Source organism: Nomia melanderi, chromosome 7 (genome assembly GCF_051020985.1).
Source record: "Nomia melanderi isolate GNS246 chromosome 7, iyNomMela1, whole genome shotgun sequence".
Classification (NCBI taxonomy): Eukaryota; Metazoa; Arthropoda; class Insecta; order Hymenoptera; family Halictidae; genus Nomia; species Nomia melanderi.
In genome coordinates, this window is record NC_135005.1 from 6,694,447 (window position 1) to 6,708,716 (window position 14,270).

General features: G+C 31.1%; 1 protein-coding gene across 1 annotated transcript; it reads left to right on the forward strand.

The window, feature by feature from the left end:
* Positions 1-2: 2 nt before the first annotated feature.
* On the forward strand, positions 3-13,985 carry scaf (inactive serine protease scarface). The gene is made up of 11 exons (XM_031970301.2): positions 3-21; positions 106-171; positions 6,027-6,137; positions 6,439-6,653; positions 8,036-8,276; positions 9,102-9,250; positions 9,650-10,000; positions 10,697-10,842; positions 11,134-11,414; positions 11,874-12,127; positions 13,500-13,985. Exons 3-11 carry the CDS (start codon positions 6,044-6,046, stop codon positions 13,671-13,673), a joined length of 1,905 nt encoding a protein of 634 aa, XP_031826161.1. The 5' UTR covers positions 3-21; positions 106-171; positions 6,027-6,043; the 3' UTR covers positions 13,674-13,985.
* The last annotated feature ends 285 nt before the right edge of the window (positions 13,986-14,270 follow it).

The window sequence follows — 14,270 nt, forward strand, 5'->3', positions numbered from 1 at the left end:
GCTGTAATTACGATCGAACTGGTAGGGATAGAACCAACATCGGTGAATCGATATAAGAGAAGAACGAATACTAAAGCAGCGTCAGTTTTATTGACTTTCTTTCAGGTAGCACGTGGAAGAGTAAATTCCACTTAGCGAATCTTAATCGTCGCGTACGAATTTATCGAGCACGTATGTATTATTAAACTTTATAATATTATTTAAATATTGCTTATCGTTAATTATATTTGCTATCTTTTTTTTATAAAAGTATGAATAACATATTCGAATTTTTCGTAGTTGAAAATATCTTTGTTTAACTGTTCGTGGTGGCTTTTTAGTAAATGTGTAACTCATTTTTATTATTTACTAAGACGCTTACTAACCAATTTGTTTTTTAAGCATTCACTAATTAATCTTCAATTTAATTATAAATATTCAAGGAAAAAGATATGTTTCATGTCATATTTTCCAAATACTTTGTGATTTCTATATATGTATAAATTTGTAGTATATTTTGTGCATTTAATTACTCTTGTCAGAGTGCGTTTAATTATTTTCATAGTTCATACTTTATATTGTTTAAATTTTTTACAGTTTTTTGTAATATTTTATTCACCATTTCGTACAAAAGAAAACATGTCTTTTTATCGTTAAACAAATATTTCAAATTAACATTGTTTAGTAAATTTATTTATATTTCGATTCCTAAAAAAATGTCTCTTTACGCTACGATAAATATGTTATCCATATAAATTTTGTTTACATACAAACAATTGAAACGTTTCTAATAAATATTTTTTATACACACGAACTTCTGTTGCAAAACTTTGTTAATATAATATTTTTAACTAGCAAACGTGGCAAATACAGGTTATTTAACGAAGAAAATAAAGTTAAACATCGGTTACAAGTTGATACATAAAATTCAGTGCTAATGTGTCTAATTACAGACTAATAAATACCAAAGTTATCAGATCAGAAAAATGACTGATTCGTGAAACTCAATCGTTTTTAAATATATTGTTAACACTTGTATATACAATATTATAATATATTTTTACGACAAATTGACAATTATTGAAAAAATCTACTTTCCGGGTGGACAATTTTTCAAGTGATAAGTTAAGAATTCATCGTTTGTGGAGCTTTTAATATATTCTATTGTTCATCCAGCATACGTTAATATCGAGAATGAATAAATTTTCTGAATTAAATTCTAACTCATATTTTCTATGTATATACACTAATACTCTTGTAGTGAGTACCTTACATCAATTTTCCTAACTAACATAAGAAAAATAATATTTATGTATAAGGAAATTAGTTCAACTCTTCATATAAGAAAGTCAACCCATTTGACGAAAATTAAAGAATATAACGTGTAAAAAATATTATATATCGTGTCATTAAAGAATGAACAATAGTGATACAATGAAACAGCAGAATAGTGAGAGAATAAACCACCTGTTGTACCTAGACTCCAACAACACTTAACACGCTCGCTACTATTTGTTTGCTGACGATCTCCTCAGTTGCAATGTTCCACGGTACCCAACGAATCCTCTAAATAAAGTATTGAGAACATAAAATTAAGAAGATTCATCGAGTCTCTAAATTTAATGCCAATTTGATAACTTGAAATAACAATGTCCACATTATCAATTTCATTTTTCTGCAAGTAAAGTATATAATGGTGACCGTTACAGATATCTGATGTTGATAGCGAACGCATTAAAAAGTGTACACATCGCAGTATAATTTTGACACTGAAACTAGAATGTGATACATTCAAAATTTCTCATAGAAAATATGAGACCAAATTTGTCAATATTCGAAGTCACTTATATTTTATCCGTGTAAACACACGAATTTCAATTTAATTACGAACTTAAAAAAAATATTTAGTCAATTAATTACAAAAAATTAATTCCGAGATGCTTCAATTTAACTCGTTCACCAGTTCCACCGTCAATTGTCCAAAGTTTCGCAAATCATCGGTCAACGAGCGCGAAGCGTCGAAGCGTGTGTCCCAGGCTTATTAAAATGTCAGCGTAACACTTTGGCAGGCTTTCCACGTCGTTGCCGAATCGATCTCGCGTTTCTGGCCGCGTTCGTCTCATAAATTTTTCCGTGCCCGATATTACATGCAAATGAGTTCGAAATGGTCAAACATTTGATCGGCGACTCGCCGAAGAATGCGGGTCACGGGAACGAACGGGATCGCGCAGCGATTAAGGAAAAAACAAAAAATAAAACAGAAAAAAAACGGGGAAAAAAGAACGGAGTCGTCAAGCCGGGATGTTTTGTTAGAAATCGATCGAATAAATGAAAACCAGATCCCCAAATAATAGTTTATGAAAGCATATTTTGTTTTTTTTTTTCGAAAGTGTCGCCGCGGATGGAAGGAGGAATAAGAGTGGCCGGCGGCGGCCAGGTAGGCAGACAGGGAATATCGGGAGAAAAGGTTGCGAGAGAGGCCGGGAGAAGAATGACGTGATCTCCAAAATATCGTTCTAGGAATGTAGGACATTAGAAGAGTAAAAAATCACGCGTCTGTACGCCGGGCGCCCGCGTGCGCGCGCGCGTATCCCTTTCTCTTTCGATCGAGACGGTCCAGTCGGGATTGGATATTTCCGGGTGATCGGTCTTCCTTTTTCCATAAATTACGGTTATTGCTTTCCACCACCTCGCGTCGCTTCCTTACGCATCGCGCTTTCTTCGGGCTAACTCATGCATGCTGGTCCACGAAAGTATTTAACGGTTAGAACTACCGAACGTTTATTGGGGTTGATATGTAATAATTGTATTACTTTGTTATGGAGATTGTAGCAGTAGATTTTTCTTCGATTTCTGTTGGTATTCATTGTAATATTCAAGTGAAACTATTTATTTTTAAAATCGTTTCAGATATTGGATACTTTTGATATATCCATGATTGTGAAATAAGGAAACTGAGATCCGCTATTTTGGCGGGTAGTTCTAGTGTTAACATTTGGATCTACTGATTGCATATTAGGGTTGATATGTAATACTTATAAAGATTATGACAATACATTTTCTTTCAATTTCTTCAAAAATTTGTTATAATATTCAAATGAAACTATTTATTTTCAAAATCGTTTCGGAGATCGGATAACTTTTAAAATATCTATAGGTGAAATAAGAATTAATACTCGTAGTTCTATTGTTGATACTAAGAACTACCGAGGGTTTAATACTTTGATGGCCATGAAAAGAAACTGCGCTTTACATATCACTTATTCTTTTCTAGTATCGCAATTCTGACGTTACACTATTATCTAATTATTTATGCTACTGAACATTTTTATTCGACATCAGTTATGTTAGAAGTTATAATCATTTTCTTGTAATTTAGCCGTAGCAATCAATGTGTTAATACGATTAATGTGTGATCCCTAGAAAAATTATAACAGTAGATTGTTGTTGGTTTCTTTGTATGTTTATTACGGTATTTTGGAGAAATTATTTATTTTGAACATCGTTTAGGATATTTATAAGTTTGAAGATATTGATAATTGGTAAATGAAACAATTGAAATCATTTTGAAGGTTGCGGTGGGTCTAGTGTTAACTTTTTGGGTGTTCGTGTTGAGTATGCTCGTCATGTCAAAAGAAATTCATTTTTGTTGTTTAGAGGAAAATTTTTGTAAAATAAGGGTGATATTCGTAATTTCAAAACATTTTAGAGTAATAACGAATTAAACATTAATAAATAAAACGACAATTAAGTTAATAAATAAAATGTTAGTAAGCTGATCGTTCCAATTAATAATTTTTACCGACCACAATGTCATTCTATTCTACGAAAGCAAATTAAATAAGAACTATTCAATCTTTCTTTTCCTAGCATCTGATTATTTTGAAAAATTATAAACGATATTGTAACAATGTGAAAGCTGCTTAAAAATGTTACTTCGTTTATTCCCATTACAATTTACGCGCGTTTGGGAGATTACAGTTTTCTTTTTATTTTGTCGTCGCAGAAATTGTTAAGTACTTTTGAAATTCATGAAACGTGAAAATCCTGTTCCCGAATTGTTTTATGTAACGCGAATGAAACGCAAAGGAATCTGTCGGTTGAAGTAGCGAACGACAAATGAAACGCTTGTACATTTTACTTTTGACGTTTCGCGTAATTCGAAAAGTTGCTAAACTCGACGTTCACGAAAATTGTTACGTGTAATAAACAATATTTTAATAAAGTACCGCGATTCTTGTATAATATTTTAAAATCATTTATTGGTAACAAAAGAAAACAGAAATAACAAGGATTCAATAAAATTGAAAAGAAATTTGGCCACTTCGACCAGAAGAATTACACACGAACATAAAATAATATATGAGTCATTTTTTTTAAAGTGGTATAAATCCATTTTCAGAAAATAATGAATTAATGGTAGTTTTAGTGAGATATAAATATCCTCTTTCTATATTTATAATCACATAATCAATGACGTACGATATCCCCATAAATGAATCAAAGGAATTTTAACTGTAAAATGTTATTGCAAAAATGTTTTTTTTGAAAGTGGAATAAGTCCATTTATAGCTAGAAAAATCGTTTATTTTCTTTAACAATTTGATTAATTATTACTACATAATAAAATTTAACAAGTTTATGGTTTTATAAACATTACCCGAATTGATTAACGTTTGCCAATATTTTTAAGTTAATTCGAACGCAAACTCTTAAATATCTCAATGTACGAAAAATACAGATAAAATAAAAGTAAACAAGTTAGACGACAGATTTTTCTTAGTGGAAATAGTAACAAAAGGGAGGACAAAAATTATAAAACCGATTAGTCATGCAATATAGGAATCAATATCGAGTTGAATGAACGAAAGAAAACGCAGAATTTTCAATGAAACTTGAAAACCCGTCATTTGACCGGTCACGGTACTTTTAGTGTTAATATCCAAGTAATTATTTGAAATGTGTGAAATTCTTGAATAACGACATGCACCAAATTCGACTTGCTCGAAATGTACCGTTACGCCGGGGAAAAAATGATGGACCAGAAGAAAGGGAGGGAGTATTTAAATAATTTGAAGAATCCGGATTTGCGCGAAGAGAAGGATTTACGTAATAAGAATATAAAAACAAAAAATTGAGCCATCCATAGTATTTGATGTTTCGTAAGTTCTTAAGTGCGTCGCTAATCTTTCAATAAAATGTCGCGGAACAAAATGGGAATAACATTTTTGACTTTCTCTTCTGTTATTATTGAATAACATCGGGAAGAACAGTCAGTCAGGGAAGTAGTAAACCGCTGTGACGAGACGACGCGTTCCTTTCTTGTTTTTTTTTCCTTCTTTCTTTTTAAATAAATTATTTCTCGTTGATGGAATATCTCATTCGGGTTTAAAGGACGAGTTTCCCCGCAAGATATCCGGCTTAATGTTATTACACATTCCGCGCGGAGAAAATCAACATTTACACGTTCTCAAATGAAATCCTTGGAATGTTCTTGCCTTTTCTCTTTGTTATTGAGGCCGCGATATTCGAACATATCCGTGGATATGTTTTTAATGTCCCCAGTTTATCGGGCTGTTAGGGAGTTCGCGGATTTTTGTAAAAAGTTACGAAACGAACGCGGAAAAAGATGTGTGCCGTATGTAATCTTCGTTTATTCCGCTTTTAAATTGGAACAGAGAAATGCTTTTAAATGAAATGGAATTAATGGGATCGGTTAATATATTATAAACGTTCCATGGTTTATATAATTGTGCTACGACTCCTAATTAGTGTAATTAGGTGGGTGTGATTTTCTGTGTAAATGCAAGTCAAGTTTTGCTTTCGAAGAAAATGAAAGGTTGAATGTATTAATTGGCGATATGTAGGCTGTATGTAGGATTATAATAGGAATGGGTTAATCATCGTCTCTTGTAACTGGTAATAAAAATTCATTTAGACGGCAATGTTGTTTTTAATTGGTCTGTAAAAATTGTGACTTTGCTTGGAGATTTATTGTTTATTAATTACTTTAATGATTTATTTCGCAAATAATTTTTTTATTGTAGATGTGCCCAGAGGAAGCATGAGAAAAATGCTTATCAGTCTCTTAATAATAACTGTTACAATTCTTTCAACGAATGGGTATCCATCGAATCCAGTTGATTATGAACAGATAGGTCTGTATTTCTGTCTTATTTCATTAGCATATAGTATTTCAAGGATTCTCGAAATTTATTTGTTTTTATTTTTATAATAAATATATAATCAGTTTGTGATAATTTACTAAAATATGTAAAATTTCGATTAGATCGAGATTCTTTAAATTGTAGCAATTAAATATTTTATGAATAAATATTTTGCAAATGTTTGCTCGAAATTGTTAATATATTTGCATAAATTAATATACGTCTCCATTGTTAATTCAAATAAATAAACTTACAGATTTTCAGTGATTGTTATTATGTTTCATTCAAACAGCATTTCAAGTTCCTGTGGATCAACAATTCGTCCAACAAACCGCGGACGTAAATTATTTCGATGTCGATGACTCGCAGTCAACATCGTTGTTGGACCAAACGACAGATTTTACCATTAGCTGTTCAGGGCGAGATAGAATCTGTACCAGAAAGAGTGATTGTCTTAATGGTTACATTCATGTCGCTAACAATGTTACTGACTTCCTAGTGCACAAGGTAAAACTTTTCACTCTTGTTTTCAATCACATTATCATTATAACACGTTACATAATAATCGTATAATAATATCGTTATTAATACTTAAATACATTTCATAAATGAAAATTCGTTTTTTTTTTAATGATAATAATTTTTGCAGCAGAAAACGTACGTTTAGTATATTTTAATTCATAGCTCCCATATTAACTTGAAAATAATTTCTTGTCTTTTTTCAATGATTAAAAAAAAACGTTCATTTTCTTATAGTCTCGATTAGAGTAGTAAAAAATGATTTCCTTATCTTTAATTAAATAATCATCGAGTAACAGTAAAATTTAAATTTCTCCAAGTGTGTATAGTATAATAAGCATACATATTCGAAGAATTTATAGCATTATTGACTGCCGTGGGGACGATCAAATAAATTTTGTTGCTTAATGGATCACTTTTGAATCTTATATAACCAGTTGAATGAATTCAGCGAACAAAAATGTTCTCTCAGACCGAACGAAAATGACATTTTTTTATCAGAGTTCATTACAAGGAGAACTTGGTTTTTTTTCATGAAATAGCACATATTTTAGTTGACATTCGTTTCAATAAAAAAAAAAAAAAAATGAGAAAGAAGACAAATTTAACGACGTATGACGTAATGTTCAAGGTCATATAAAGAACGGAATTACGTAGCCGGTATCTTCTTTAGATTTAGAGTGGGAGATGGAGGATGTGTGGTTCTGGAACTTATTTGGAAATCTCCTTTCAACAGGAGGATAGTAATTTAGTGAATGCCATTTTTTCTTCGCCTGACTTGAAACATTATTACATCATAAACCTGGCCTTGTTTCTTTCTGATTTTGTAAAATGTCAATGAAAAAAATAGCAGTTCGATGGAAAAGTCAAATCATTTCTAAAGAACGAATAAACACGTAACTCTTATTTCACGAGATATTTTAGTTTCGAAAGGAATAATTCATTCACATTTTTGGATTACATTTTTAATATTGGGTTTTTAAACATGATGTATTTCGTAGTTGTAAATCATTCGAATGTCTATTTTATTTTAGTACTATTATTTATCATTATTAACGAAGTATTTATACCATAGAATTCTACGTCTATATACTATTATGTGTATTTATTTATATTTTATAAATTTATATATTCTATAAATTTATGAAATTTAATGTGAAAGTTTACGAAAATTATGTGAAAAATTTACACTGTATCTTAATGAATAGCTGAAAATGAAGTCAGCTTAGCGTAATATATGCGAAATTCTTACAGTACATAGTGAATACTCAATGTTCTTATTATTTGAATACTTTTGCTATTCATTGCACGTGTGTACAATACACACACGTTTTTACAATTATTATTATTTCAATATTTGTTTAAAACAGGAACAAGCATGCAAAGTTCAAGATGAAGTCTGTTGTCACGTTATCGTTGACCTTCCTCCAATCGACTCCCCAAGAATCGAAACATCTAGTCAGGGTTCAAGAGGTGTTGTCCACGAACCTGTATTCGTGAAACAAAATCCTGTAGTAATCCATCACAATGTACCAGAATCCTTTGGCGATTCTATAAACTCACAAGTAGTGTCGGTACCTGGTGGACCAATTGTCGAGCAGATTCCTACAGGTAAAACTATCTAACTTTTTGGACACGAATCTTTAACTTCTTGTTCTATGATTTATTTCTTAACACGTTAAATGCTGCACGATTTTATAGAGTAAAATACACAAAATGGAGAAACATTTTTACATTATAAATAATGGTACCTCATGTGGTAACATTCAGCTGGATGAACGTGTAATAATAATAATGCAATTCATTCAAATGATTTAATATTATTTATGTTTCTAAATAATCGTCGTTTAATTGAGTGAACTACAGTAATTCGATTTGGTTAGAGGGTATCGGTGACCCCCATGGAATTCAACGTGTTAAGATCAATGTAATTATCTTGTCATCAACGATGTACAATACGATTTAAAAATGCATATATTTGAATCTTATAATTTAACCCCTTGCCCTATGACTTATTTCTCAACTATTATTAATTCAACTATCCCATCATTCGAGTCTCGCACGATATTATAAGCTAAAAGCTTAAGATATAGAAGTAGATCTACAGAGAATACTAATCTACAGAGTTGCTTGTTCTAAAATTACTGTGAATGACAGTAATTGTTACTTTCTTGGTTTTTTCGTTTCTTCTTTTGTTTAAGATCCGGTATTTTATTGGGTTCACTTTGTATTTATAAGAACATTACTTTTATTAAATAATAATAATCATTAGGTAACTGTTTTATGCAACTCAAACATTGTCTGTGGAACTACGATCTTACGTTTAATACTTTAGGTAGAAAAATGGGTAAAATATTTTTATATGCAATAATTAAAATTCTTCTCTAATAATATTGCACTTATTGCAACACTTTTACAAAATTCTTAAAATTGCAGGTGTTCTCACAATCCCGACACACGTGCAGCTTGGTTGCGCGGCAGCTCTCCTTTGCGTGGGGGAACAGTTTTGTACTGTGGACGGTACAATTAGTCCGGAACCTGTTTCTTTGACAAGTAGACAACTATTGCAACGAGTACCGCTGAGTGTAAGTATAATTACTTATTTAATTTTGTAATAACTCTTGTGAATATTTTTTATGATACAGTCAATCCTCGATAAGTCGAATTTCAAGGGAAACTGAAAAATTTTCGAGTTATAGTTTTCATAGCTGAATGGATGGGAATTAAATTTTTCGAAATAGTTTTTTTAGAGATTAAAATATTTAATAATTTATTTTATAATTGACATATTTTAATTTAATAAGATATAGATATCTCTATAGTTGAATTGAAGGATATGAAAATATTTTTTGATTTATGGGGTTTTTATACCTGAACAAAAGGGAATGAAACTTTTCAAGTGAAAGAGGTTCGAGTTATCGAGGTCCGACATTTTATAAAAACAATGTATTTATTTGCTACACTTATTTACATTCCTTTCGCAGTCGTGCAAGCATCCCGAAACTGGAATAATCGGCAAATGTTGCCGGGATCCGAATTACGTGGATCCTTGGCCAGCAACAAATCTCCCTGCGAATTACAGCGGCGGTTTCGACGAGCAAGGTTTCCCGACATTTTTGAACATTGCAAGAGTACGACCAGTCGTAACGACACCACAGCCTATTATACAAACGCCCCGCCCTGAACCAACGAAACAAACAGCGATACAATGGGAAAATTCGAACATTTCCACGAAAATTTTGGTCCCGCCACCGGAAACTTCGGTGGAAACTAAAAATGCGGTAGACGGGACGAATGTCGTTGAAGTAAAAGCGAAGTGCGGTGTCAGACACAGGGTAATTTCAACGATTGATCCAAATATTTCGCGATTTCTCGAAAAGCATTCGATATAAAAGACAACGAAAGAATTCCTTTTATATTGGGTCATCCGATAAAATAATTTAGCTTTCCATATTTCTTTTATTTTTACAGATAAAGATAAACAAAACTATTTTTAAAGTAATTATAATGTATAAATAGATTTCATTATATATAATGAAGACAAATATGTTTTAGATTGAAAACAGTTTTGTTTATCTTTATTTTAAAAAATAAAAGAAATACAAAAAACCTTATTATTTATGCGATTATCCAATAAAAGGAATAATAAAATTTTGTTAGCAATTTTTTATATTTTTTATTAATATTTTATTTATCAGATAAGTATTGATAAGTATTAATAATATATTATTATTTTCTGTAAAAGTTTACTATTATAATGATTGTTATATTATTATTATTATTATATGTAGTTAGCAAATAGTAATTGGATTATGTTACTCAATATGATCTGCTGATTTAGTTTTTGCAATTGCTATTAGTACTAAAAGTTTGATTAAGAAATCCTTAGACACTGAATATTGATTGAATAAACTATTCAGTAATTGCTGATAGGTCAGATATCTTAATGTGTTACAGGCATTAACGATCTTCAACGTTATCGGACCAACAGTTAGAAAGATTTCAATCGTTTCCGTAAATTATTATTACAGAATCCAGAGATAAGCGATTCTCGGACCGTTTTCGGAGAAATCCCGTGGCAGGCAATGGTTCTGCATTCCAAGGATAAAAAAATTCTCTGTTCCGGTGCTCTCGTTAGTGCTCATGATGTATTGACAGCGGCCAACTGCGTTGACAGGTGATATTAAATTTTTCGTGCGCCAGGCTTCGACAAAACGATAGCGTAACCGGATGTCAGCTGATTCATCGTGCAAATGTGAACCAAAGATATAGAATGTTGTTTCTTTACTCGAAACTTCTTTCTCTAAAGAAGAACAACGATTTAGTTGATGTGTCTTTCGATTATTTATTATTTCTATTTACATTAATCATCATCAATGATTATTTTCTTAATGAGAATTATCAATTATTTGGTATTAAAATTCTTACTTTACACTATTAATACTTATGTTACACTGTGTTCATTTAGTATGGTGCCAAATGACTTGTCGATCAAGTTGGGGGAATGGAAGCTAGGATATGAATTGAAGCACGAGGAACCGCTTCCTTACGAAATTCTTAATGTATCGTACATCAACATACATCCTGGTTATACGAAAGGTGTCGGGGATCACGACCTCGCGGTTTTGCGCCTCGAAAAACCTGCCGTCCTCGATTACCACGTGAATCCTCTCTGTTTACCCCAAACAAATCAATTGCAAGAGAAAAAGTCGTGTATCGCCACAGGTTGGGGAAAATCTATCCTTCAAGGTAAACAACTACTGAAAATCCTTTACTTATTCTCAATATAAATTGAAATATAATTTTTAAATATAATATAATAATTGTATTTAACTATAATTATTTAAACCGTTAATACATTGAACATTTAATGATAATTATTTAAACCGCTGATATATTGAACGTTTAAATATAATAATTCAAATCAAACAACCATTCAATTAACATTTTTCAGATTCCGTGTTTTATTATTTACAAAACATGTTCTTACAAATATTTCACGCGCTATTCAAGTAAACATAAATCATTGAATTGGAGAATATTTAACTATTGATTTTTTATTACTAATCGTGTCTTTTATTGTCATGGATAATTAATTTTTAGCTTCCTTTAAAAATTACTTTTAATAATGTTTAAAACAAGAACGTCAAGAAAGGACGTAGGTACTGCAAAGTTACATAAGTTTAACACAACATTATTCTCATTTAGCGCATTATACTGGGGCAATTATGCATGCGGTGGACATGAATATACTTTCGACGAACTTCTGCAAGGAGCAATTATTAAGTGCAAACGCGAACCCGGATGCAGCGAACGGGATCATTTGCACTGCACCGAAAGAAGATATTAATAATGTTTGCGAAGTTGACGTTGGTGGGCCTCTTGCTTGCAAAAACGAACAAGGATATTACGAATTGATTGGAATTTACAGTCAAGACACGGGATGCGTCGCATCGAATCAAGTAAGAACTTCTTTAAACATTTTATTTCACTCCTTTTTACTATATCAATCAATCACTATTTACTGCATAGTTTATTCTGTTGTTCCTAGAAGCATTGATGTTCATTCATTTAGATCTTGAGAATCAGAAGTTCAAAAATAAACACTTGGAATACATATCTGTGTAATTGCGTCAATCAAAATCGACATAAACACTAGCAAATAATGTTTACAAAATTTAATATGCGTCAAATTGATGCGTCCTGAGGTGTTAACACTAAAATTACCGAGCAGTAAAATTGAAGTTTTTAAATTTTTCTATAGACGCATCAAGGATAATTTATTGTGTATCGAAATTTCAGTTGATTTACAATTCAGTTTACGTATTACTAAATCAATTATTTTAGTAATTTTTCAGAAGGGCATCTATTACCTTTTTGATAATTGTGAAAGAAGGATTCTTTCTTCTTACTTTTTATAGAAAAATATTCTTTTGTTTAAACATTCTTTTTCGTAGATAAATGAATTATAACAACATAGATGTGAAGAAATAACTCATGCTGCAATTTGTTTGGGTCTTTCACAGCCAGGAATATTATGATAGATGTTTAAAGTTTACAGGTGTGAGCCTTGTGCGTTAGGAAAGATTTGCAGGCAATTCGTTAGCATTGCAGCTGGTATCGTCAGAGGTCTGTAGACTCGTTGATATTATATCAGTGACACTGTATCAGCAAGTCGACGAATAACGAATCGTCGGCAAATCTTTCCCGATTACAAGGCTTACACCTGGAAATTTTGAACACCTATCATAATATTTCTGGCTATGAAAGATCCAAACAAATTGCGGCATAAGTTATTTCTTTACATCCATGTTGTTATAATTCATTTATCTACGAAAAAGAATGTTTAAATAAAAGACAATACTTCCATGAAAAGCTACGTGTTGCACACAAAGAAATTCCAAGTTATAAGAAGTTTTAAAAGATATAATTTATTTGAAAAAATATATTGTTACTTACTGGTTTGTTATGTTTGCTAAGTTTGTTAAATGCCTCTTTAATAAATCGTTAGTCCACGTTTATGTAAATTTATTAATATGAATTATACATATTGCGAGACACGTGTGAACTTTGAAGTTCTAAAAACTACTGTCTGTTTAATATGAAAATTACAATGATTCATGCAAGTAAAAAGTTGTAAATTTGCGTAGCTAATATTTCAGCTAATTATAGTATGATTCGCGTTTTTAATTAGTCTATTGATCGAATGAGACGTTTTCAACGACTTAGACATTCTCATCTAATGAACAACCATCGAATTCGATATGTTCTTAAAATCACCGCTGCAAATGGAAAATGTTGGGCACATAGAATTAATAATATTTGTCGTTTCAGGTTGCAATTTTCGCTCTGTTTGACGATAGATGGGTGAAGGATACTATGTTGACGAAATACTTTGAACAATCATTTTCGACGGAAACGGATGAAATAAATAGAGGGGTGGTAATATCCGATACCTACAGAGACAGTATTTTATCCGAAGATAATCAGTACCTACCTCCGAATTGAAAATCAATCGGACAATCTGTTTTCGTTGCTTATTTATTATATTGTCATTATTGACAAAAACAACAGAAATTACTTCTAAGAAATGATTCATTTTTACTTGTACAATTAAGACAACTGTTTATTTTGTACAATTCTTTAATGATGATGATAATACACATTTTGTAATTTTAGAAAAAAATGATCAAATAAACCATGTTGATCAAGATAAAGTACTTTTTTTATATAGGTTGATCTTTCAGAACATGTTATATTATCATTAAAATGACTAATGATATGTATACAAATAAACAAGCAAAAATAAATATATAATATACGAGGCTAATAACAAATAATAAATAATTAATAACAAATTGTATATTCATTTCATTCAGATGATCATAACCGTTCAAACTTTTAATTTTTTTTCGTTGAAAAATATAACGTCATACAAGTTAAAGCGAGACGCAAAATTATTTTAATGATTAGTTAGAAGATAATTACTGTAATGTAGTCGAAGAGAAATAATTTTATAAACAATGGATTATCTTAGGAGATTTATGATGCTATTCTCGTCCCCCGAGTGGAAAAGGTGGCAGCCGTTTTAAGCTGCTTCTTGTC

Coding starts and splice junctions, on each gene's coding strand:
- scaf (XM_031970301.2), top strand. CDS start 6,044: ATGAGAAAAATGCTTATCAGTCTCTTAATAATAACTGTTACAATTCTT. Junction 10,001..10,696: donor AGTGCGGTGTCAGACACAGG/GTAATTTCAACG, acceptor TTATTATTACAG/AATCCAGAGATAAGCGATTC. Junction 11,415..11,873: donor GGGAAAATCTATCCTTCAAG/GTAAACAACTAC, acceptor ATTCTCATTTAG/CGCATTATACTGGGGCAATT.